This window comes from Entelurus aequoreus, linkage group LG19 (assembly GCF_033978785.1).
Source record: "Entelurus aequoreus isolate RoL-2023_Sb linkage group LG19, RoL_Eaeq_v1.1, whole genome shotgun sequence".
NCBI lineage: Eukaryota > Metazoa > Chordata > Actinopteri > Syngnathiformes > Syngnathidae > Entelurus > Entelurus aequoreus.
The window spans coordinates 35,429,389-35,455,596 of record NC_084749.1 but is presented as its reverse complement, the minus strand read 5'-3'; the positions used below and the strand labels follow the sequence as shown (position 1 = coordinate 35,455,596).

The following is a 26,208-nucleotide window of genomic DNA, read 5'->3' as shown; positions in this document are numbered from 1 at the left end:
CCATTCATGTTTCTAGAAACTTCTCTAATCATTTTAGTGACTTTATCTTCATTAAAAACAACTGTCCACAAATATAGCGTCTTTTCCTGGGGTTATTAGAGACTGTACTTGTGCTTAAAGACTCTTTATTTATGTCGCTCGATGTCCGCAGTGAACAGCGAGCCTGATGTCACACCATTACTTGCTTTGCGCTGCTGCTCAAACTGCATTTTTTTCTCCTTAAAAGCCACCTCAGTCCACTTAATATTTGCAGACTGCACATTTTGTAGATCGCTTCCCACGAGTATATCTCAGATATATTAAAGTACGTCCACATCGCAGACATGCTGACTCCGATCTTGACAATTCTGTGCATATTGCTTACGCCATCACAACATCTGATTTCGGCAGTGCTGTTTCAGTAATAAACTTTTTTTTTTTTTTCAGTGGCCGAATTTTCTGTGCATCACTTGTCAATAGTGTGCTAATACGCTATATAAACATCCATTTATACTTTATATGTATATATTTTTTACGCGTAAAAAAACCCCCATTAATTTTAAGGTCTGGCGGCTTTTATTTTGTCATGGCGGGCCACCACAATCAATTACATGGAGGGGAAACCCTGTGAGTGCTATTGACAGTGTAACTATATAAAAACAGTATTTAAAATACATACTTATTCTCGTTTACTACATATAATTGTTTGAGCAAAACTAAGTCAATAGTGCATAGTAACTAAACAAAAGCAAAAACTACTATCTACTACTAATTTAAACTATTTGGTTTGTGCCCTCAAAGTCCTTTTTTGTCCAGGAGATTATTCGCTGAATTTGTAAAAATAAATAAATAAACCCTGACCTATTTTGAAAAACATAAAAATATCTGGTATTAATCATACCCGGATGTTATTTTACTTGGTATCAAAACCACCAATTTTATTCCTCTCCTGTGTCGTGTAATTTTGACACAACAATGCTGACACACCAACTGTTGCTGTTATATTATCGTCTGTTGCTGTTATATTATCGTTTCTCGACTCTTGTTAATCTAATTGGTAATTTTAGCTGCTTACTTTCTGCTGTAAGACGGTTCCACCTCGACAACTTAAAGTTTATCCAGCCCTTATTTCTTGGTGTTTATTAAAACTAGCTGAGTCGTCCAGTGATAATGATATTTAAAAATACTTAAGCTGCGAAGAAATTTAGTTTATTTGTCAAAATAGAAGTGATTATTTGTATTAGCTTAGTGGAGCGACTCCACGCTGTGTATGGGGAGACATAATTAACTGCTAGCTTCTTGTCAGCCGGGGGACTAAAATTAAATAGTGTTAGCCACAGGTGATTGGCTTTAAGAAGCCATAACATACTTTTTCATAAAAAATGTCCGATTGAGCAGCACATTCCTACTAAGCATAAGTTGCTTTATTGTGTTTGTTTACATTTATTTTGAACTGTAGGCCTGAGGTAATAGCTGATATCAGCCAAGTGATTTTGCAGGAAAAATCATTATAGTACAATGCTTCTACCTATGCAGGTGCAAGAGTGCATGTCTAACACACTTGAACAGTCTAATTTGGGCCCTGGTGTGCAGCGGTCCGACCCCTCTCTCCCCTGATCTCTTCAGTCACCCCAGCGCCACTAAGGGTCATTTCTCTGTGACTTCTCCTTATGTGTGAGTGTGTCTTGGCCAGGACCTTGTTTCAGCTGGGAGCCCCTGATTGTGTGACACCCATGTGCGGCGGATGAGACGGCCTGTCAGTCAGCCGTGGCCCGGCCGCCCTTTGAAGGCCAGGCCAGGGGCGCAGAGGTGCCGCAAATGGCCTGTGAAGTTTACATACACTGCCCACTGCTAAACAGATTAGCTCTAATGAAGTGTCTAATGCCGGGGCTGCTGGCTGACATAATCCTGCCTGGCAGCCTGGCCCCTTGGCTGCCAAAAAAGACGCCCTCCCTCCAGCCCTCTCTTCCGCCCTCGCACGGCCTCTGCTGCCACCCAAGGCGACTCCACACGGGGAGGTGCCCACTGTTAATCATGCCGGACAGTGTGCGATCTGACATGCAAATGTAGGTCATTGCATATGTAAATGTGTGATTACAGGGCTGGCATGCCAGGACGCATTAGCAAGACTGTGCTCTCAGCAGGCGGTTGTCACAGCGCTTTAGAGGCTCATGCTAACATTTGTCAAGCTACCACGCAGCGAATGAAAGCAATGCCCTCTTGTCCTCTCTCTCTCCCTCTCTCTTTCTTCCTTCATTGTCTTCCTATACAAACTGTCTATTCTTGCATACATGCCTCTGACACCTCCCTGCACCATATTCTCACTTTTCCAGTAATGCAAACCTTAATCAACAATAAAAACATTACTGAAATAATATTTGACCTAAATTACGCAAAGGTGCTGTAGTAAAGCTGAGTGGACACTGGGGTGTAAGTTGGCACGCATCTAATTACTTGATGGCAGGAAGCCACGTTGCTGTGTGAATGTGCGAACCACGATATTAACTTTTTTGTCTCTCTAGTATAACTTGACTTTTCCATTTTCCTCTTTACAAGAGGAACCGATCTCAAATTGGTTGCCAAATTTCTCCTTTCACTTCACTTTTTGACTGCAGCTTTAGTTGTTGATTACACAGGAATTACAGTATAGTCACTTTAATAAATATTAGTTTAAATAGCCAGAAAAAAAAAAACTTGGCGGTGTACACCCTGGACAAGTCGCCACCTCATCGCAGGGCCAACACAGACAGACGGACAACATTCACACTCACATTCACACACTAGGGCCAATTTAGTGTTGCCAATCAACCTATCCCCAGGCTGCCGCAGATGAGAGGAAGCCAGAGTACTCGTAGGGAACCCACGCAGTCACAATTATATTAATTATATATCCATTATATATATGTATACATACATAAATAAATACATAAATAAATACATAAATATATATAAATATTCTTTATGGAAGTTTAACTAAGAGCAGGAAAACCTGCAAAACAGGCTTGTAGGGATGAAATAGCCTCTGCGGTTTTTCCTGACCTAACGTATATTCCGCTTTACCCCGGTATTAAGCCTTTTATAACGGATAAACAACAGTAACCTCGACTGTGTGTGTGTGTGTGTGTGTGTGTGTGTGTGTGTGTGTGTGTGTGTGTGTGTGTGTGTGTGTGTGTGTGTGTGTGTGTGTGTGTGTGTGTGTGTGTGTGTGTGTGTGTGTGTGTGTGTGTGTGTGTGTGTGTGTGCGTGCATACGCCATATATTGGTGTTAGCGCACTTTTGTGTCTTTTCACACATTGAAATCAGAGAGGACGTGCATTTCCGGAAGTCCGTGCGTTTTTTTATCGACCCTGCCTTCTATGGGTCGAAACTCCTGTTTCCTTGTTTTTTTATCGATTATCGCTTTTTGCCGGTGTTTTGTTTTGTTTATATTTGCCGAATCAGATTTTAGTCCCCGTTTGTTGCGTTTTTATTGGTCGACTTTAAAGTAACTAACTTTCTGATACAATTTCTTAAATTTTGCTTAGCCGAAAGTTCACAAATACTGCATTTCTGGTATTAGGACTCCCGTGTGTTATTGTTTTCGTCATGGCGAGCAATAAACCCAAGAAGCAAAGCATCATTGAAAAGTGGCTTCAGGAGCCACTTTTCAGCAAATGGCTCACTTATGAAGATGGAAAGATGTTTTGCACGCCATGTAAACGGCCTAATAAAAAGAACACTTTTACGAACGGGTGCACTGAAGAAACATCATGTTACACCTTGCCTGCTTGTCTGCTCCCAGACCGTGGTCAAGGAGCGCAGGGGAGACGTTCCCTCCAGGGCCGATGTATTGTTGGGGGTAACACCCTCCACTTTAGGGTCCCTACAATTCCGCCTTTAATGCTGAAGAAACAAGTTCATGTCAGAAAACCAACCCATTTAGCTGAACTGCACCAATGTTGTCAAGAAGAGTGGTCAAAAATTCAACCAGAAGCTTGTGGATGGCTACCAAAAGCGCCTTATTGCAGTGAAACTTGCCAAGGGACATGTAACCAAATATTAACATTGCTGTATGTATACTTTTGACCCAGCAGATTTGGTCACATTTTCAGTAGACACATAATACATTCATAAAAGAACCAAACTTCATGAATGTTTTTTGTGACCAACAAGTATGTGCTCCAATCACTCAATCACAAAAAAATAAGAGTTGTAGAAATTATTGGAAACTCAAGACAGCCATGACATTATGTTCTTTACAAGTGTATGTAAACTTTTGATCGCAACTGTATCAACCAAACAGGGGCAGTGCCAATAATGTTGATGTATTTTCATACAATGGTAATACATTATATTTAAATTGTTCATGTGGTCGGTCAGTGTGAATGTAAAAAAACAACTATTTTATCAGTTTTATCATTTATGCAGCATATTGTACATGCAATTATCATTGACAATTACGGGATGATCAGTGGGATGCAACTTGTTTGTCTAGAACAATGATTTCTCGTGAAACAGGTTAAAATTAAGTGTTGCTAAGTGGCGGAAGTGATTATATCATTCCTGCCGGTTCACACCAAAGGCAACGACTATTGTTACAAAAAGCAAGTGAATCAAACAAGTGTGATGACACTTCCTTCTTATGTATTGTAGTGCCAAGGCAATACTTCCCCCTATACCTCCCGCTCTATTCGATCCCTGTGTCCTAAGTCCCCAGAGCGGCTTCTGCAAGCACGTCGGCAGTGCTGTTGACGTATGGCATTCTGATGTCTGTCACCTTCTGTTTTGTCCTGCTAAAGCCTTCCAAAAGTTTTACCAAAAGCGGGAAAGGTCACTGCAGACTTGTCACACATCATATATTGTATATTGTGACTCCTACTAGCGTATTATTATATGTCATTATCATATTTTACCAGTTAGTTTTTAAATTATAGAGGCGGATTGTCTCAGCCTGCTGAGTAAAATCTGTTATTTGGTTGAAATTTTGAATATTTTTTAAAATAGCTTTTAGAAGGATTTGTGGCCTTTACATAAAAAAATGGCTATGCTTGTATTGAGGAGGAATAGGAAGTAATCAATATTACACAATGTTTTACAGTCTTTTGATACTTTCTGGTCTCATTTGTTGTTTGTTATGTTATGAAATAGAAATATGGCCTTAATAGTCTTCTCAGTTAAAAAGTGTCAACGGGAGTCAGGTGTATAATTATTTGTGCTTCTTTTCATTCATGATTTATTTTAGTGTTGTATCAATTATTTGTATTTGATTTTGATTGAATGGAAATGGAATGCAAATTATTTCCAGCAAAAAAAATGTTTTATTCATAGCCTAGATATGCATAATTTGGACATAACTTTATTTATAAACTAAAGTAGGGTTCTCTCGTGCCTGTGAAAACCTGAAAAATTTGTGACCAATTTTCTTGTCATGAAAAGCATATGGAAAATGAGGAGAAACAAGGTCAAATGGCGCACTTAAAATCCTTTCATTTTCTCAAAAATCGACAGTGCACCTCATAACCCGGTGCGCCTAATGTACGTATGAATTCTGGATGTGCTTACTGACCTCAAAGCAATTTTATTTGGTACACGCTGTAATAAGTGTGACCAATAGATAGCAGTCACACATAAGGTACCAGAGTCGTTTATAAAAAGAGTATAGCCAACTAAAGATGAGGTGCCATGATTGTGTGCGGCTGTGCTGGGAAGCATGCGTTGCGTTGGTTCTGAGGTAAGATTTCCTGGCAAAATAAACCATAATAATAGGTCTAAATATAGTTTTAAACATACTCCAGCTCATAAACTTACAAAAAAACATGCTTTCATTTTGTCAAAGTATCATTTTGCGACTGTATTAGATGCACTCAGCTATATACTTTCCTGCAGTGTTTACATGCAGCCAGGACAGTGCCAGTAAGATTTGGTATTGAATAAAAAAATGACATTGTAAAAAAGTTGTATTGGCAGCGAAACAAGTTTTGGCAACAAATGAATCCAAACATTGAAAAAAAAAATTTGGGGGTGGATATTTGATGTATGACACGTTTTCGATACCAATAGTCATATTTTTGTACACTTTTATTGTTTTTGTGTGTTTCAAAGGTTGTTATATTGAACTTTTTTTTACCACATTCGCTTCTCTTTTTTACGGTTTCTTTTCTTATTTTCCGGTTTCGCTTCTTTTTTTTTCCCCGTTTCAAACTAATTGCATTGATTTGAAATGGGGGGGGGCGGGTGCCTGTGGGCGGATCTTACAAGTTCCCCGGATGCCGTTTTACTAGACTTGGGATTGGAGGTAAACACCGGAGAAGACGACCAGATGGCCAAGGGGTTCTAAATCAAGTTTAAGTTACATGATATTTTTGTGTGAGGGCAGCACGGTGGCAGAGGTGTTAGTGCATCTGCCTCACGATACGAAGGTCCTGAGTAGTCGTGAGTTCAATCCCGGCCTCGGGATCTTTCTGTGTGGAGTTTGCATGTTCTCCCCGTGACTGCGTGGGTTCCCTCCGGGTACTCCGGCTTCCTCCCACCTCCAAAGACATGCACCTGGGGATAGGTTGATTGGCAACACTAAATTGGCCCTAGTGTGTGAATGTGAGTGTGAATGTTGTCTGTCTATCTGTGTTGGCCCTGCGATGAGGTGGCGACTTGTCCAGGGTGTACCCCGCCTTCCGCCCGATTGCAGCTGAGATAGGCTCCAGCGCCCCCCGCGACCCCGAAGGGAATAAGCGGTAGAAAATGGATGGATGGATGGATGGATATTTTTGTGTTAACCTAGCCACACTTTGAAGATGGGGAGTGTAAGTGATACAGAAATTGAATATGTATTTTTAAATGATTCATGTTTGTCTCGATATAGCCATGATATATAGCTAAACTCCGTATGGAGCAATACTTTGTTACATTTATACGTGGAGAGAAAAAAAGCGGATATAAAATACAAGTATAGCTGTATTTATTAATTTAAAACATTTAACACCAGACATGTAAAGTTTGGTGTGACATGAGTAATTTAAATTTGTGTTAAAATGTGAGACTTCAACAATCGTAATGTTGAACAACCTCCGGCAGTTCAACCTCTTATTCCCTCAAGAGAGAGCCTCATATCCAAGCTGTGTAGAAAACTTAATACACAGGTTTTTTTCAGCATTTGAAAGTAAAGTTTTACACCCTTTTTCTTTCTGTTTTTAGACCTAAATAGGTTGACTCATGCCTTATTGTATAGTCTTGTATTGTCAAGTATTTGTATAAATTGTTAAACAATGTGCTGAAACTACCGCTGTGGCCATTCATTTCCTGCCTTAATTGCAAATAATATAAAATAGAGGAATACTTTCAGCTATAGTAAATTATATTCCACATACTTTGTACAGGTACATTTGAAAGTACAACTATTTACAAAAAATATCAACTGCTATATCGTACAGCTGAGGGATTATTTAAAATGAATTTAAAAAGTACCTTTCTATTAACTATTGCATTAAAAACATCTTTAAAAAATAATATCTGAGTAATACTTTATGATGTTACTGTATGTAACTCTGCCTTTTTTTAAACATCTTGATTTTCTCCAGCGTGTGTCTGAGGGGACATCCAACTACAGTACATCATTATGAAGTGAGCAAAGCTGATGGTTGACTACCATATTACAATTTATTTAAAAATGAACTAATAAAGCAGTCATATAATAAATCCTCCATAAACTGTACCATAACTAACATTTAGAAATAATTGTTTTAAAGTCATTTTTCTTGCTTTGTAAAGAGATTCATGACTCCCCTCATCAAGAATAACAATAAATTAAAGCATAATACATTACAAATTTGCAATAAATAAATATATCCTAACAACCTCTTAGTGCTGAAATCTACTGCATATATAAAACCAATTTTGAAATTAACTAAGTTGACCAGTGTGCTTCACGAATTAAGTAAGTAGTCGAAACGTAATAAAAGTACAGTAGTTCACTATATTATATTTAAATACACACAGTTTCTCTCTGAGCAGGAGATAATCTGCCAACATCAACACACACAGGCCTACTCAAGAAAAATGTAAACAACTACTTTTGCTTCACAATTTTATAATTTGAAGCTTTTTAAACTTGATTTAGACGCCCTAGGTCCTCCCGTCTTCTTCTACGGTGTTTTACCTGCAAGATTAATTCTAGTAAAACTTCTTCCAGTTAAACTTGTTGTAAGGCCTGCCCGCCGGCATCCGCCCCCCATATCAAATCACTGCCATGAGTTTGAAACCGTAAAAAAAGAAACAAAACTGAAAGAAAATAAAGAAAACCATAAAAATACAGCAGCCAAAGTGAAAAAAATTTATCATCAAACTTTTAAAACACACACAGACAAAAATAAGTGTGCAAAAATATAAATATTGGCATCGAAAACATGTAATTAATTTATTTGTTGTCAAAACCTGTTTTGGTGTCACTTTTCGATAATAACAATTTTTTTTTCAATACCGAATTTTACTCCATATGTTTAGTGACCAGCAAGCTGCCCAACACGCTCCCGACGGCGCAATATATGTAAAAATAAATACACAGAACGACCCAAAAAACATATTAGCCTCATTTTGCTAAAATCCTCATTAGCTTTGGACCAACAAATTACGAATAAATTGTGACTTTTGTGTGAAGATGTCAACTATGGTGGCTGCCTCCAATGTGTTTGTATTGACTGTACGTATCACTCATTATGTATTATTAACTGATCTTTCTTGTAGCTTGACCAAATATGACATACTGTATAAATCGCAAACAGGTCGCATTGCTGTTTAGACTGTAGCCAAATAGTCCAATTCCAAACGGATTCGGACTACCTCCTGATGTGGCCCAAATCTGATGTGAAAAATCAGATTTGAAACACTTAAAAGCATTTTGACTGGAAAAAAATGATCAATTTTGTGTCATTTGAGGGCAAAAAAAAAATCAGATTTGGTGAATCAGATTTTGGAGCCTGTGCTTCAAGCCAGTGCATCACCCCACGTGACGCTACCAGCCAATCAATTCAGCATTTTCACTTAGAGTAGTTCTGCAACCCTGTGCTTCCAATTGACTTTTTCCATTTAGGATTTGGTGCCTAGAGACAAAACTGTGACAAACTGTTTTAGTGGGACAAACTCACAGTTTGTCACACTAAAGAAGCGCTAGGCTATAATCTGTGGATGTGTTTGCATTATTCTGAGATACATCATAGAGTCCTCGACTGTACGTTAAATCTCTGAGTAATAAACATAGAAATAATATGGGTAAATGCTAGTTATAACTGTCAAAGAACACTTTCAAAGATTGAGGAATTTAGTGTAATGTATTAGTGTATGACGTGATAACCTGTGGCGGGTGTAAATGTCCTGGAAAAGAATCTCAGGGAAACAGAAGAACAGACTGAATTTTACAGACCACAACATATAATAAATAACACATTGTATCACAATCAACACAAGAGCTTACAAAATTTTGCTTGAATCATCTATGGTCCAAAAAACTTACTTTAGGTTGGTTTTGAGTCTCTGCCCCAAATTTGAGATTGATTGATTGAAACTTTTATTAGTAGATTGCACAGTACAGTACATATTCCGTACAATTGACCACTAAATGGTAACACCCGAATAAGTTTTTCAACTTGTTTAAGTCGGGGTCCACGTTAATCAATTCATGGTAGATGCATCATGATAGGGATCTAACAATATGAAAAATGTATAACATGGTTATTGTGACCAAAATTATTATCAGTGGGGTATTGATGAATGTCCTCAAAAAGTACTTGTACACACACTATCTTTTGACCAAGTATTTTTTCCCCCTAAAAATAGATTGACACACACCGTTATACCTATTTTGCATGTTTTGTGTTTATTATGCAAGTTTAGATAGGGATATGGCGTTTCCTAATGGGGAAGACAGTAATGCCTCTTGTTTTCATGTCCTTTAAGCTAGCAAGCTAGTGCCAGCCAGTCAGTCTGTGAGTTTGTCAAAGTGCAGTTATCGATCACGATTTTTCGTAAATTTTCATTTAAAACGTTAATACTATCTATCGGGAATTTTAATGCAGTTATTATTACAGTTCATTGTTACATCCCTAATTATAGAGTTTACTATATTCAGTGTAGTAAATAACATGGCATTAGTATCACAGACCAATTTGCATTATGAATAACACATTTTTAGCATTTTTCTGTCCAATCATTTGATCATTTTAATGCAATTTTGTTGAGTATTTAGTTATATATGTATATATGTTTTGTATTCCAGAAACCTTTACAGCCAGACATGGGCCACAATTCACTTGCTAACTTCCAGATCGAGAAGAAAATAGGTCGGGGACAATTCAGTGAGGTTTACCGGGCCAGGTATCTTCTAGACAACACATCTGTGGCCCTGAAGAAAGTCCAGGTAAGACACACACAAATGTTGTGTTTTGAATTTTCCAGAACATGTAGGAGTTCATAACAAATCAAGTTCCATGTTCCCCACACATCACCTTTAGTTTTAATATGTTTGAATGTTCATGTTGCTTGTGAATATTGCTTGTTCTGAATTTCCCCTCGGGGATTAATTAAGTATTTCTGATTCTGATTCTGAAATGACTGTGTTCACTAGAACAGTGTCCTACAACAGCAAACAGAGTCCCTCTTCCTTTTTTCCCTCTACAATTCTACATCTAACATGCTTTTTTTTGTCCTCTGTCTCTCTCTTCATTTTGATCCCCTAATAGATATTTGACTTGATGGATGCCAAAGCTCGGCAAGATTGCATCAAAGAGATAGACCTCCTTAAGGTAAGGAACTGTAGAAGAGGGAGTGTTTTGCTGCACTTTTTTTCTTCTTTCCGTGCCTCAGCAGAGACCTTCCACCACAAGAAAAACAATTCATCTGTGCAAGGCGTCTTGGTATTGCGTGTGGTGTCTGTGGGTACATTTATGTGTTTTGGTTTTGTTGTCATGAATAAGGAAAAGTATGTGTGTTGCACACAAAGTGAAACTGTGACTGTGTGGGACTTTTAGGGTACATGTAATCCCTGAAGTCTTTGAGTGAGGATGATAGTATACATAGCTTCCTCAAGGTGTCATACGCATTTTCAATGGCTATTGTGTGTACTTTATGTCACGGCTATTCAACTGGCGGTTCAGTTCAAAACTTGGGAGACAAATATTTTTGCGGCAAATGACTAAAAACACGAGAGTTCCTTTTGTATAGAGGAACTTTGACCACTGTAAACACATTGGCAGATCCTTGCATTGGCATTTAACCTTGCTAGCAAATGTAAAACACTGGGGTCCAAACTTGTGATGTACATAATCCTAACAGGCACCTCTTTAAGTCCTTTAAGTTGGATATTTTTTTCTAATGTGATTTATGTATCTAAGGTCTTGTTGTTGCTTGTTTACTTCAGATGCAGTGAGTAGTCATTTGTTAAACTTATTTAGTTATACTAGTGGTGTTCCTCAAGGTTCTATTTTAGGTTCTCCCTTTTTCATCATCTGGGCTATTTAACAAGTTTAGTTCAAAAAACATGTGCGTGTCTCACATTTTTGCAGAAGGTCCTTAAAGGCCTACTGAAATGAAATTTTCTTATTTAAACGGGGATAGCAGATCCATTCTATGTGTCATACTTGATCATTTCGTGATATTGCCATATTTTTGCTGAAAGGATTTAGTAGAGAACATCGACGATAAAGTTCGCAACTTTTGGTCGCTGATAAAAAAAGCCTTGCCTGTACCGGAAGTAGCGTGACGTCACAGGTTGAAGGGCTCCTCACATTTCCCCATTGTTTACACTTGCAGCGAGAGCGATTCGGACCGAGAAAGCGACGATTACCCCATTAATTTGAGCGAGGATGATAGATTTGTGGATGAGGAACGTGAGAGTGAAGGATTACAGTGCAGTGCAGGACGTATCTTTTTTCGCTCTGACCGTAACTTAGGTACAAGGGCTCATTGGATTCCACACTTTCTCCTTTTTCTATTGTGGATCACGGATTTGTATTTTAAACCACCTCGGATACTATATCCTCTTGAAAATGAGACTCGAGAACGCGAAATGGACATTCACAGTGACTTTTATCTCCACGACAATACATCGGCGAAGCACTTTAGCTACGGAGCTAACGTGATAGCATCGTGCTTAAATGCAGATACAAACAAAATAAATAAACCCCTGACTGGAAGGATAGACAGAGGATCAAAAATACTACCAAAATCTGGACCTGTAACCACACGGTTAATGCTGTACCGCCTGGCGAAGCCTAGCAATGCTGTTGCTAATGACGCCATTGAAGCTAACTTAGCTAAGGGACCTCGACAGAGCTATGCTAAAAACATTAGCTCTCCACCTACGCCAGCCCTCATCTGCTCATCAACACCCGTGCTCACCTGCATTCCAGCGATCGACGGCGCGACGAAGGACTTCACCCGATCATCGATGCGGTCTGCGGGTAGCGTCGGATAGCGCGTCTGCTATCCAACTCAAAGTCCTCCTGGTTGTGTTGCTTCAGCCAGCCGCTAATACACCGATCCCACCTACAGGTTTCTTATTTGCAGTCTCCATTGTTCATTAAACAAATTGCAAAAGATTCACCAACACAGATGTCCAGAATACTGTGGAATTCTGTGATGAAAACAGAGCTTTTTGTATTGGGATACAATGGTGTACCTATACTTCCGCTTCAACCATTGACGTCACGCGCAAACCTCATCATACCTAGACGTTTTCAGCCGGAAGTTTCCCGGGAAATTTAAAATTGCACTTTATAAGTTAACCAGGCCGTATTGGCATGTGTTGCAATGTTAAGATTTCATCATTGATATATAAACTATCAGACTGCGTGGTCGGTAGTAGTGGGTTTCAGTAGGCCTTTAAAGCAGCAGAGCGCTCCTGTAACTCGCGACACAATAAATACACCGAAATCAAAAGTACTGTAGAGGACGCTGGTTCTACTGAATATTCAAAATTAGAATAATAGTGAACATTTAGTTTAATATCCCTGCTTTATGTGGATCACAGCCTTCATCAATATATTAAAGGGAAACTTCGGTTTTTTTCAACCTGGGCCCTGTTTTCATAATTTTTTCTGTATATGTGAGTGCTGGATAAAACATTTTTTGAGGTCGCGCCAGTATTGAGCAGGGCAGGCAGCCTCCAGCCCAGCTAACGCTCGTACACAGGGCAACTGGCTCTCGTCAAAATTCGGCCTATAAACATGCATTTTTTTCACACTGACAGGCTCAGATAGTTACAATGAGTGTCCGACAACATACTAGAAAGGAGAAATTAACGTATGTCTCTACCTTTAGCTGGAGATCGCTGTTTGTTGTGAGCTGTGTCCAAATCTCACCACGCTACAAATCTCGTTCCGAAATCTCGCGATAACTCGCGACAAAACACCGGTGGAAAAACAGTTACCTGACTGAGGTGAAGAGAGACGACCGAAGTGATTTTGTATTGGACTAAGTTACCGAAGACTGTTAGTTTAGTTTTATAGAAAAGGATAAAAGTAACTGTTTTTCCACCGGTGTTTTGTCGCGAGTTATCGCGAGATTTCGGAACGAGATTTGTAGCGTGGTGAGATTTGGACACAGCTCACAACAAACAGCGATCTCCAGCTAAAGGTAGAGACATACGTTAATTTCTCCTTTCTAGTATGTTGTCGGACACTCATTGTAACTATCTGAGCCTGTCAGTGTGAAAAAAATGCATGTTTATAGGCCGAATTTTGACGAGAGCCAGTTGCCCTGTGTACGAGCGTTAGCTGGGCTGGAGGCTGCCTGCCCTGCTCAATACTGGCGCGACCTCAAAAAATGTTTTATCCAGCACTCACATATACAGAAAAAATTATGAAAACAGGGCCCAGGTTGAAAAAAACCGAAGTTTCCCTTTAAATCACCTTTCTTTAAACTATACACCAAACATTAACAGCCTTCAAATAAAATGTGTCAATCAGACTGTTATCAAATTATAATCAAAACTTTCTCATATTTGTCCCATGTTTGTTTTCCTGATGATATTTTCCGTTGTATATGCGATCGTCTGCCATGTATAATACAGACTGCAGGCTGTTTGTGTCCGTACGCTTTCCCACATATACATTAAGGAGGACGAGAAAACTAATTCGATCTGTTTGTGCCACTCTAAACACTTCAGTGTAGCTGCAGGGGTCGATCAAAGGCAAGGGTATACGTAGATGCAGACAAGGCACTGTAGAGAGAAGTCATCTGAGCAGCCCATCTTTGACTTGATGCCCCAAGACATCTGGGTTAACCTCAATCTGTATTTCTAACCTCCTGCAAGTGGTCACGGTCGCGTTCAATGTCACACTTCACCAAGTGTCACTCATTTCCTTAACAAATTACTTTGTTTCGTCCTTTGCTGTCTCATACTTTCTGTCTCCTCAGATACAGTATATATATTTTTTCTTCCCCAGCCTACCCTGCTTATACATGTACATGTGTATCATACATATAAGTTCATTGCTGAAGAATTTTGTCCTGGATTGGCCCTTTGCTACACAGGCACCCTTATAATAACGGCTGATTGTGAGAGAGAGAGGGGGAGAGAGAGAGTCATTTTGCCTTATTTCCCCCTTTAGACAAGCCAACAGGAGACACAGCTAAATCAGAATAATGAGAGGCACAGTGGCATGGACCGACTGGAATGACACACATACTTGTGCGTGATGCCATGCACGCATGCACACACACATACACACACACACACTTACGCACGCTGTTCTTAGTCACTGTCTTTCATCAGTCTGCCTATTGGTTTGTTTCCTTAGCTGTATTTGTGTCTGCTTATTCATCTGTATTTTCCTATTCTGACATACCAATTTCAGCTTGAGAATTCCACTTATTTCGCTGTCCTATTTTCCCCGCTGATACGAATGTCGTGAGCAGAAGTAGCCAGCTCTCTGACATATCGTTCAGTTTCACAGTGCCTCTAACCCTACATCTGAGTCCCCCTTTTTTGTTACTAACAAGTATACGTTCCAAAGAATAATGATGTACCCTATTCAGCAATTAAAGTTGCTAATGCTAAGGGACGTCGTGGCGAAGTTGATAGAGTGGCTGTGCCAGCAATCGGAGTGTTGCTGGTTACTGGGGTTCAATTCCCACCTTCTACCTTCCTAGTCACGTCCGTTGTGTCCTTGGGCAAGACACTTCACCCTTTGCCTCTGATGGCTGCTGGTTAGCGCCTTGCATGGCAGCTCCCGCCATCAGTGTGTGAATGTGTGTGTGAATGGGTAAATGTGGAAATACTGTCAAAAGCGCTTTGAGTACCTTGAAGGTAGAAAAGCGCTATACAAGTAAAACCCATTTATTTATAATTTAATGATGCAAGTGTATGTGTGAACAGTATTAGGGACTGTGTGTTCTCTGACAAGACCAATAAATGTCAAGTAACAGGCTTTTTTGAAATATTATTTTTGAACACAGTACAAATACTATGACAAAAACATACACATTCTGCAATTCACTTTTATTGTACGGGCCTAAATTATGTCTCCTTATCACTTTGTTTCGTGACTTAGAAGTACGACAATAATTTGTCTAAAGGTTGATTGTCTGTCTCTACATATGCCCTGTGATTGACTGGTGATCACTATAAGATGTAGTCTGCCTTCCAACTGAAGTCATCTGGGACAGACTCCAGCTATTTGCTACTATACCCTGAACAGGATAAGTGGATTAGAGCTAATGGTATTGTATTTAAGATTGGATAGGTGATACAAATGATACAAATTTGGCCGAAGAGAAAGCTTTTAATACTATCGTTATATTGTGATAATGCATGTTGATGACACTTTCTGGCTTTGTCCTACAAATTTGACAGCGACAAAAAACGAATGTGTCCTCAATGCCCTGTAATGTTGTCGCTAGCGGCTAATGTCCTTCCACAATGGAAAGCCACTTCTGACTATGCATTCCTTTCCTCAAAGGCGGCAAATAAACTAAGTTTCTTATAAGTTGAATCCCTGGAGGACGAGGAATAGTTAAACATACTCCACTACACATTGTAAGAGGATATGCTAACCGCAAGCTAGATCAGAGGTGCGCGGATTGATACACATATCGACAGTAATGATACTAAATAGAATATGATCATATAGTCGATACTAAAGACATTAGATCAATATTTATAATCAAACATTTTTTTGCCGTTTTTGTTATTGTTTACAACCATAAGAAATTTTACTCCTGGACACAGGAGGACTTTAAGGGCAAAAACCAAATTAGTTAAATCAAAGACAGTAACAGGAAACAATTCAAATATTGAATTGATATTGTTACAATGCCATCATGTCTTTGTATCTGACTATAATTGTGTTAAAAAATTGTATCATTAAATGATTTTAAAAATTTGAAGTATCAGCATTGGTATGACCAATAATGCCCCTGCAACTACTTGGTATTTGATCGATACCCAAATTTGTAGCATCACCCAAAACTAATGTAACTAAAGTATCCAAACAAAACAATACAATGTCTTGCAATGTTTTATTCTTATAGCCAGACCTGTGTTTTTATTTCCGTACCTGACACTTTTGGATACAACTGTGGCCTTCCTCAGAGGTTGTCAAGGTGATGTTGCTGTGACGTGTCCGGTCAGCTGATTTAAACAGTTTTTGGCGCTGTCTTCTTTACTCCTTCCAGTGCCAAAAACTGTTTAACTGTAAACCAAATAACATATTGTGATGGATATGGTTTTTGCAGGAGATGCAAAATATATATCCTGATATATAATTTGGGCCATATCGCTTATCCCAAATTATATTGTAGTCGAGAGTCGCTTTATGCACAACTTAATTACAACATTATTAATGTATCTAAATACAAATTGCATCGGTTTTAGTTATGGTCATTAGAGATTGGCGATATTGCCTATAATATATATTGCCATATCTATTGCAGCCTCCTGCAATAACAGTATATATAATATATTCATATTGTATATATATATCTGTTTTATATATGTAACATATATATTATATATAATGTATATATAATTATAAAAATAATATACATATATGATTAAGGAAATATATATATATATATATATATATGTATATATATATATATATATATATATATATATAGTATTAAATCAAGGTAAATAAAAGTCAGTTTACAGCGGAACCAATTGGAGGTCCTCTTTCCTGCCCATAAAATTAAATCAATACCCATACAAAAGCGCCAACAATACTTGATTTAAATTTCGTGACTTGAATATTAACCAAGTATTAGTGATATTGTTATTATAAGCACTAACAGAAGAAAAAAGCAGTAGAAAATGGATGGATACTTACATCATGTATATAAAACATCAATGGAGGTGTTTGGATATGTTTTTTAAGCGCAATATAGGCAGAATTATAGGCTCCCATAAGCTCCTTTGTAAGCATACTTTTGAACGCATTTATTTATTACGTAGAATGCATTAAAAAAAAACATACATCATCATGTCTTTCATAATGATTATGAACGATAGGAAACATTCCCAAAAAAGTGCAGTTCTCCTTTTAGCTAACACACACAGCTGAGCTAAAATGATGCTCTGAACGCTGTCTGGCTGACTTGGCAACAAGCACCGCCTTTTAAAGGCACACACACGCACACCATACAGGCACAACACACGCGAATACACATGAAAGGGACGGCCCTGTAGTGTTTGTCTGCCTCAACTAGGATTTGACAAATACCGAGGTCAAAAATTGGAGGTCCAAAAGGAGCTTTGAAAGGCTGAAATCATGTGTATCCCAGCACTATTTAAATAACATTACCTTGAGCAACACAATACATTTCCAGAATAACAAAAGTTTTCATTGATATAGAACTATCACGTGTTATATTATCTAACATATTTGACAATCACCATGTTTTGTAACAGTCCACTTTTTATTGATATGCTGAACTTTAGCGTATTAAACAATTTTAACATCATTAAAACATAAAATTAGAAAATTTACAACCGTATGTTTTCATCTATGAGTGGGGATCGAACCCATCATTTTCTATTTGGCAACTGGGTATTAATGACGCCACCACGAAAGCTACCCGAAATCTAAGAGGGAAATTTGTTACCATATTCTTATCAGTGACAGAGCATGATGTGGCTATGAATACATGCTTCTTTACAGACAATTTTCTGTACACTGATCATCATAATACATCATCACAATAGAAAGGTAGTATTAACACCTGTATTGTCAGCCAATTTATATTATTGATATTGTGTATTATGCAACCCTAATTAATGGTCGTGCACATCGTTAATACATAGACTGACAGGAAATTGTTTTTGTTGAACAGTTATTACGGTATACAGTGTATGTTTTAGGTAATTATCTCCACTGTGTGTGTGTACCAACATAGTTATGCACAACTGTATGATATTATTTCCTAAGGAATGATTTTGCATTTTTCATCTGTCATTTTCATTAACATCTGCACGTGAACATTGCAGTTGTATATCCTTCGTCTGCAGCAAAGTGGTTTGGGTATAGACGGGATGAGGAGGGGGGGCTTGTCATTGCTCTGTGGCTATGTTGCAGTGCGAAGACGTGTGGAACTGTTCTTCTGAGCCAAAAATATATCAGGCAAGGGAGAGGGCATTGGAGGGAGAGGGAAAGATGGAGACATTGTAGTGAGGAGGCTCATTGAGGGATGCATAGATGGCTGGATGGTGTAGCATGGCACAATGTATTGTAGTGACTAGTGAGCCCTCCTTTCACTTCTTCTCTGCATCATTCAGGGCATGAACATTTCTTTAATCACAGCACAGAAAGCGAGGCCGCATGTCACACTGCTCTGTCTGCTCACATCACCCCCCCCCCCACACACACACACACACATCGCCATGCCATCATTCCAGCTTTCAATGTATCTCCCTTTCAACTCCTTTCTCTCTTCTTTAATTCTTCACTTAGCCCTTCCCCCAGCTACCCCCTTGTCCCTCATCTTATTTATGTTTCCATTCTTTCACCATCATGCTCTTTTTGTTTCATGTACGTACCGCATTTCTCGTCACCCTCCTCATTCTGTGTTGAAATACTTTTTGTTTACCTTGGGAAGTCTTGTGCCTGCCTTAGTGACCAGCCAACAGGAAAATCTTATCCCGAGATAAGCCCATCATGCTTGTTTTTTCTGACTGCCATCCATGTCAGCCTGTCAGGCGTGGATGTGTTTGTGTGTGTTTGTGTCTCGCACGAGTTGCTGTCATCACAGTTGGAGGGGTTGTTGTGACATGTCACCCAGCTTTGTCACACTAGAGGACAAAATCCTTCCGTTTGGTCCATGCGTATAAAATATGGAACGCAAATTATTTTACTTGTGATTCGTTGTTGCAGATCTCAATAAAAAATTACTAAAATATACAGTACGGGTATTAGTCCTAGATAAAATGTAATTTCGATTTGTAGCTTACACCCTCCATAGAAGTTGCCCTTAAATATTTTGTTTAGGCTGGAATTGCGTTTTGACTGGGCTGTATGTAGACCAGGAAAATTATCCAACCATGTCTTCATAGACCTTATTTTGTGCGCAGGATCCCAGTCATTGGAGAGTGAATAGCCACCCAAAAGCTGCGAAAGCATAGAATTGTCAAAATTGTCTCAAGCTGGATTTATCCTGTATGGTTCAAGTGACATAATTTTGATTCTTTTCTTTCCCATGTGGCTCAAGTGTGATATGGGTTATGGCATCTTATAGAGAGGACAAAAAAAAATGCAGTGCTTGGTGTAAAACGTTTGGACGCTCCGATTCTAAAGAATTACATGGGGTCTTTTTAAGGTTCTATTTTAACCATTGAATGAACCAATTATAGTGGTACCTCAACCTATGAGCAGACTGCGTTCCACGACCAAGCTCAAATATTAGTCTATATTAAAAACAACCCCACCCATTGAATTGAATCGAAATATGTGCTTGGCTCTCACAAAAGAGCACAATTTTGACATGTAACATGCAGTTAAAAAGACATACAAACTTGTAGATAAGAAATGTTGAAACCAGTGCAATAGTGGTACAAACAACTACAGTACAGTAGTTTGTATGGGAAACAATACAATATTCACAGATCATATATTCTGTAATATCCCAACCACCCGCTGCCTCAATAATATAATAGTATATATTCTGTTTTTACTGTATTGTATTTTAACGGTTTGATTGTTTTGTTCTCCTCCATTTTCTGTTCAAATGCCTAAATGTTAACAAAGTGGGATGGATAAAGTGTTCTAAATATAATTGAGTGTACTACAAATGACTCAGTACGAGTCCACGTTTAACGTTTACCTTGAAAAACCATCGTGGTCACCACAGATGTTGCTTTCATGTTTGTGGTTGGATTTTTGCCTCTGGAGCTACACGGAAAATTCTCGCTCAGTGACTACGTTTCCATGCACTAAATTAGTCTAATTTGTTAAATAGTTGGGTTTTTGTACAAACCCCAAAACCAGTGAAATTTGCATGTTGTGTAAATGGTAAATAAAAACAGAGTACAATGATTTGCAAATCCTTTTCAACCTATATTCAATTGAATAGACTGCAAAGACAAAATACTTAACGTTCGAACGGGAAAACTTTATTTTTTGCAAATTTTAGCTCATTTGGAATTTGATGCCTGCAACATGTTTTCAAAAAAAGCTGGCACAAGTGGCAAAAAAGACTGATAAAGTTGAGGTATGCTCATCAAACACTTATTTGGAACATACCACAGGTGAATAGGCTAATTGGGAATAGGCGGGTGCCATGATTGGGTATAAAAGCAGCTTCCATGAAATGCTCAGTCATTCACAAACAAGGATGGGGCGAGGGTCACCCCTTTGTGAACAAATACGTGAGCAAATTGTCCAGTTTAAGAACAACATTTCTTAACCAGCTATTGCAAGGAATTTAGAGATTTCACCATCTACGGTTCGTAATATCAAAAAGTTCAGAGAATCTGGGGAAATCACTGCACGTAAGCGATAATATTACAGACCTTCGATCCCTCAGGCGGTACTGCATCAAAAAGAGACATCAGTGTGTAAAGGATATCACCACATGGGCTCAGGAACACATCAGAAAACCACTGTCAGTAAATACAGTTTGTCGCTACATCTGTAAGTGCAAGTTAAAACTCTATACTATGCAAAGCCAAAGCCATTCATCAAGAAACACCCAAAAACGCCGCCCGCTTTGCTGGGCCCGAGCTCATCCAAGATGGACAGATGCAAAGTGCAAAAGTGTTCTGTGGTCTGACGAGTCCACGATTAAAATAGTTTTTGGAAACTGTGGACGTCGTGTCCTCCGGACCAAAGAGGAAAAGAACCATCCGGATTGTTATAGGCGCAAAGTTGAAAAGCCAGCATCTGTGATGGTATGGGGGTGTATTAGTGCCCAAGGCATGGGTAACTTACACATCTGTGAAGGCATTATTAATGCTGAAAGGTACATACAGGTTTTGGAGCAACATATGTTGCCATCCAAGCAACGTTATCATGGACGGCCCTGCTTATTTCAGCAAGACAATGCCAAGCCACTTGTTGCAACAGTGTGGCTTCATAGTAAAAGAGTGCGGGTACTAGACTGGCCTGCCTGTAGTCCAGACCTGTCTTCCATTAAAAATGTGTGGCGCAATATGAAGCCTAAAATACCACAACGGAGACCCCGGACGGTTGAACAACTTAAGCTGTACATCAAGCAAGAATGGGAAAGAATTCCACCTGAAAAGCTTCAAAAATTGGTCTCCTCAGTTCCCAAACATTTACTGAGTGTTGTTAAAAGGAAAGTCCATGTAACACTGTGGTAAAAATGCCCCTGTGCCAACTTTTTTGCAATGTGATGCTGCCATTAAATTCTAAGTTAATGATTAATTGCAAAAAAAAATGAAGTGTCTCGGTTCGAACATTAAATATATTGTCTTTGCAGTTTATTCAATTTAATATAAGTTGAAAAAGATTTGCAAATCATTGTATTCTGTTTTTATTTACGAATTACACAACGTGTTAACTTCACTGGTTTTGTATTTCCACACATACTTTACATGTGAAGTTCCAGTGTCATACGCCGTGTGACTCCCGTACACTGGGGGGCGCTTATTTCCTTTTGGCGTGGATTACTGTATTGCTTTTTCCGTTGACGTCACACCAAAACAAGGCATCTGCGGCTCCTTGCAAGTATACAGCCCAGTTCTTGTTGTACCTAATGTCCGCTGTAATATTGCTACATATTACAGATATTATGGCTGTGGCTATGCTGATGTTATATAGCAGACCGCTTCAAAAAGTGTTTCTAGATTGTGCCACGAACATGACACTGATACCAAGAATGTCTCAGAGCGGATGCAGGTCCAAAGCAAAGAAAGACTGGCGGTAGAGAGTTGTTTCAAAGGAATTTTCAAACCGAGAATCATGGAAACATAACTTTACAATGTCTCTGAGTTCATTTAGAAGGCTCTGTGGATTGGAGTTTTAATAAATCCGAAGGAAAAGACTGTTCATGCCCAGGCAGACACTGTTCCAGATGAGTGTTGCTATTGTTTTGGATACGCTTGCCAGTTGTGCGTTATTGTTAATCAGTTTGGAGTGCGGTTTGTGTTTTCTTATTTGCCTTGTAGAGGTGGGAATCTTTGGCCACCTCACAATTTGATTACGATTCAGGCGCTACGATTTTGATCATTGATGCATCTTTAATTTATGTAAATTGATGCAGTTTTAGGTTTCATTTCCATCCATGCATCCATTTTCTACCGCTTGTCCCTTTCGGGGTCGCGGGGGGTGCTGGAGCCTATTTTTGTTTCACTAAATAAGTGTTTATCACTTGCGACTTTTAAAAACAGTGGCTTGTATTAAGAAATTTCCATCACTTTTATTGAATTCATGGAAATGTGTGCAAAACTGGAAGATAAGTGCCCTAAAATAAAGGAGTTGGTGGGATCTTTCGGTCAGACAAATTTTAGAACTGTCTGAAGTACTTGATTTACAATAAATACATCGATTATCGACGTTTACTAATCGATTTTATAATCATCTTTGTCCGAATTGCGATGCATCTAAACATTCATTATTTCCCCCAACTCTACACAGTACCTGCTTCATTCTCTTCCATCTCATTTGTATTTCGTTCGGGAGTCTGAAAAAAGCCGGCTGTCATAATAGCTGGCTTCTCCCGCTTCCAGATGTTGCCCATTCTGCAGACTAGCGTTGCTAGGCTAGAACTGCCTCACAATGTCAGCCGTGCCATCGGTTATGATAGTGATAATTTATTTTATTCAATGAGTATCATTTGTTTCTTTTTCTCAGCATTGTCCTTCACACTCCCAATTTTAGTTCCAATGGTTGGAGGACAAAGATATGTCTATCTGTAGCTATAAGATAATGCCAGTGAAGAAAAAATAATGTTTTCAAGTATCATTTAAGTTATGAGCCCCAGCGCCACTAGAGGCCATAGTAAACGTCAAATGAACGCCAGAAAATTGCCAGTGAAGAAAACATTATTTTTTCTTCACTGGCAATTTTCTGGCGTTCATTTGACGTTTACTATGGCCTCTAGTGGTGCTGGGGCTCGTAACTTAAATGATACTTGAAATGTAATCATAACACAAAGCTGAGAGACAGCTGGTATTTAAAAAAAAAAAATCGTAAGTTGATATACTCGTAGGTTGAGGTACCATTCTAATTGATTCAGAGTTGTGCTATTTTTTTTAGCAGAAAAATAACTAAACAAATAATGGACAAATCAGTAAGCAAGCAATATCAGGGAGATTAAATCCTCTCAAATCCTTCGTGGGAAGGTTTGAAGCTCTATGGGGGACAGAAGGAAACATTTTGCTGCCAGAACACAACACAGCCACTCCACCCCTTGGGATACAGTTTTCCAAAAATGAAGCGGTCTCTTGCAAATTATGTTCAAAAGCAAAATGAGGAGAGAGAGGAGGAGACTGGTGGGAACGGAAAGCTTACGAGAAGTTCCGTCTTAGATGCCAGTTGATTATGACGATGAGGACGGGAGAGTGACTGATCCAGTCAAGAAGAAAAAGTTTGACTTTCATTTAACAATGCCAGTACCATGGATGGAAGAAAACTCTGCTGTGTGCTTATTTTATATTTGTCCGTGGGGGACTATTCTGAACTTTAAATAATTTTAGAATAACTTAAATCTGCAGGACAGCAGTATATTTGAGTAGTTCCTCAAAACCTGTGAACCCACCACACAGACCCTTAATGTTTGTTGTAGTTGGATAACACTAATGACTATAAAACAGTAATGCGCTGATGTAACAAATGAGCACGTTGGTAGAATTAACCTCTACAACTTGTAGAAAGTTCTGCATCTCTGTCTGGCAAAAATACAATAAATTGATGTAAATGTGTTATATAACAATCAACTATTTTCTTCGTTTGAATAAAAGACGGAAACAATATTTAGTTTTTTCAAGACTTAATCAAAAATAAAATTTTTGTTTGTCAAAGGTGTCCAAAATGTTCTACTTTTGTTTATATCTCTGTTGCATTTCTTCTGTTTCTCCCACAGCAACTGAACCATCCAAATGTGATAAAGTATCATGCGTCTTTTATTGAGGACAATGAGCTAAACATAGTACTGGAGCTAGCTGATGCCGGGGACCTCTCACGTATGATCAAGGTAAGTGAATTCCCACAGCAATAGTGCATCATTTAAAGAATAATTCACATGAACCCACTAGAGTCTGTGAAACTGGATATGAGGCCCTACAATTTGATTGATAAATTAGTATATAAAAAAATGCTTATTACCAGGAGAAATTGTGAAATACAGCATTTTGTACCAAACTATTGTGTGTACACAAACCTTTATAAACAGTTTGTTTAGACAAAACAGAACAACTCGGTTCAATCCCAGGTTGTTGTACTGTTACAGTATGAATAACAAACACTTAGATACAATTTCAGGCTCTCTATACTGACTTAGTTTGACAAGGAACCCATTGCCCTGTAACTTGTGATGTTGAAACGTTGGTTGACTTATTTTTCTTTGAGCAAATGTGCTGGAGAATAATCAAATTTAATTTGAGGTGAAATTACCATATTTTGCTAACGATTGAAAACATTGCTTTTTTGTGCTCCGTTTTCCTTTAAGGACCCATAATTTTTTCACTTGGCAGGACCCTCATTGTACATAATTTTAAAAAGTGCTTTTGAAGGACTACAAACAATGATACAATAATTTATGTTTTTTTAACCTCAGAGAATGAACTCAGAAAATAAGTGTTCAACACCATACTGCCTCCCCATTGAGTACAGCAGGGGTCACCAACCCGTCGATCGCAATCAATTAGTCAATCTGTGGGATTTGACCGGTATATCCCGAAAATACATGCATTATCACATTGGTGTTCTCCACTTCTGGAAGAGCCAGTATGTGTCCATGCACTAAATTAGTCTGATTTCTCAAATATTTTGGCTCTAAATAAGCCTCCTACAACCCACTAAAACACCTTAATCCAATCGTGTTTGGTTTTTGAAAAGTCGGACAAACAGACCTGGATTATGCGATTGGAAACCAGACAAATACAAATAAGATGGCAGAGAATGAAGCCGGTGTATACAAATTACAAGGAAAATAATAAAGTGTTCACCAACCTATTCACGCTGCATTTGTGCACTCCCGATTAATTAGCAATAACTCTGTATTTGGCCTAACTGGCAAGATAGTCCAGAACAATAGCAGCCTTCATCTGGAACAGTATCGGCTGGGGCACGAACGGTCTTTTCCTTCGGATTTAAAACTCCTTCCATCAATCCACAGAGCCTTCTGAATAGACTCTGACACATTCAAAGGTTTTATTTCCATTATTCTCCGACCGAAAATTCCTTCAAATGTCTTTGCTTCGGAGATGCATCAGCACCGATACATTCTTGGTAGTAGCGTCATGTTCGTAGTCCAATCTAAGATTATTTCTTGCTGCTAATTTCTATTTAAAGGCCTACTGAAATTATTTTTTTTAATTTAAACGGGAATAGCAGATCCATTCTATGTGTCATACTTGATCATTTCACGATATTGCCATATTTTTGCTGAAAGGATTTAGTAGAGAAAATCGACGATAAAGTTTGCAACTTTTGCTCGCTGATAAAAAAAACCCTTGCCTGTACCGGAAGTAGCGTGACGTCACAGGAGCTAGTATTCCTCACAATTCCCCATTGTTTACAATGGAGCGAGAGAGATTCGGACCGAGAAAGTGATGATTACCCCATTAATTTGAGCGAGGATGAAAGATTC

The 26,208-nt window shown here is 38.7% G+C and overlaps 1 protein-coding gene across 1 annotated transcript in view; it reads left to right on the top strand.

Moving 5' to 3' along the window:
- Positions 1-26,208, top strand: part of nek7 (NIMA-related kinase 7) — a 143,293-nt gene that overhangs the window by 69,744 nt on the left and 47,341 nt on the right. Inside the window, exons 3-5 of the mRNA XM_062028405.1 lie at positions 10,223-10,363; positions 10,686-10,748; positions 24,481-24,591. Of these exons, the coding sequence (XP_061884389.1) occupies positions 10,223-10,363; positions 10,686-10,748; positions 24,481-24,591 (315 nt within the window). The remainder of the gene's footprint in view (positions 1-10,222; positions 10,364-10,685; positions 10,749-24,480; positions 24,592-26,208) is intronic.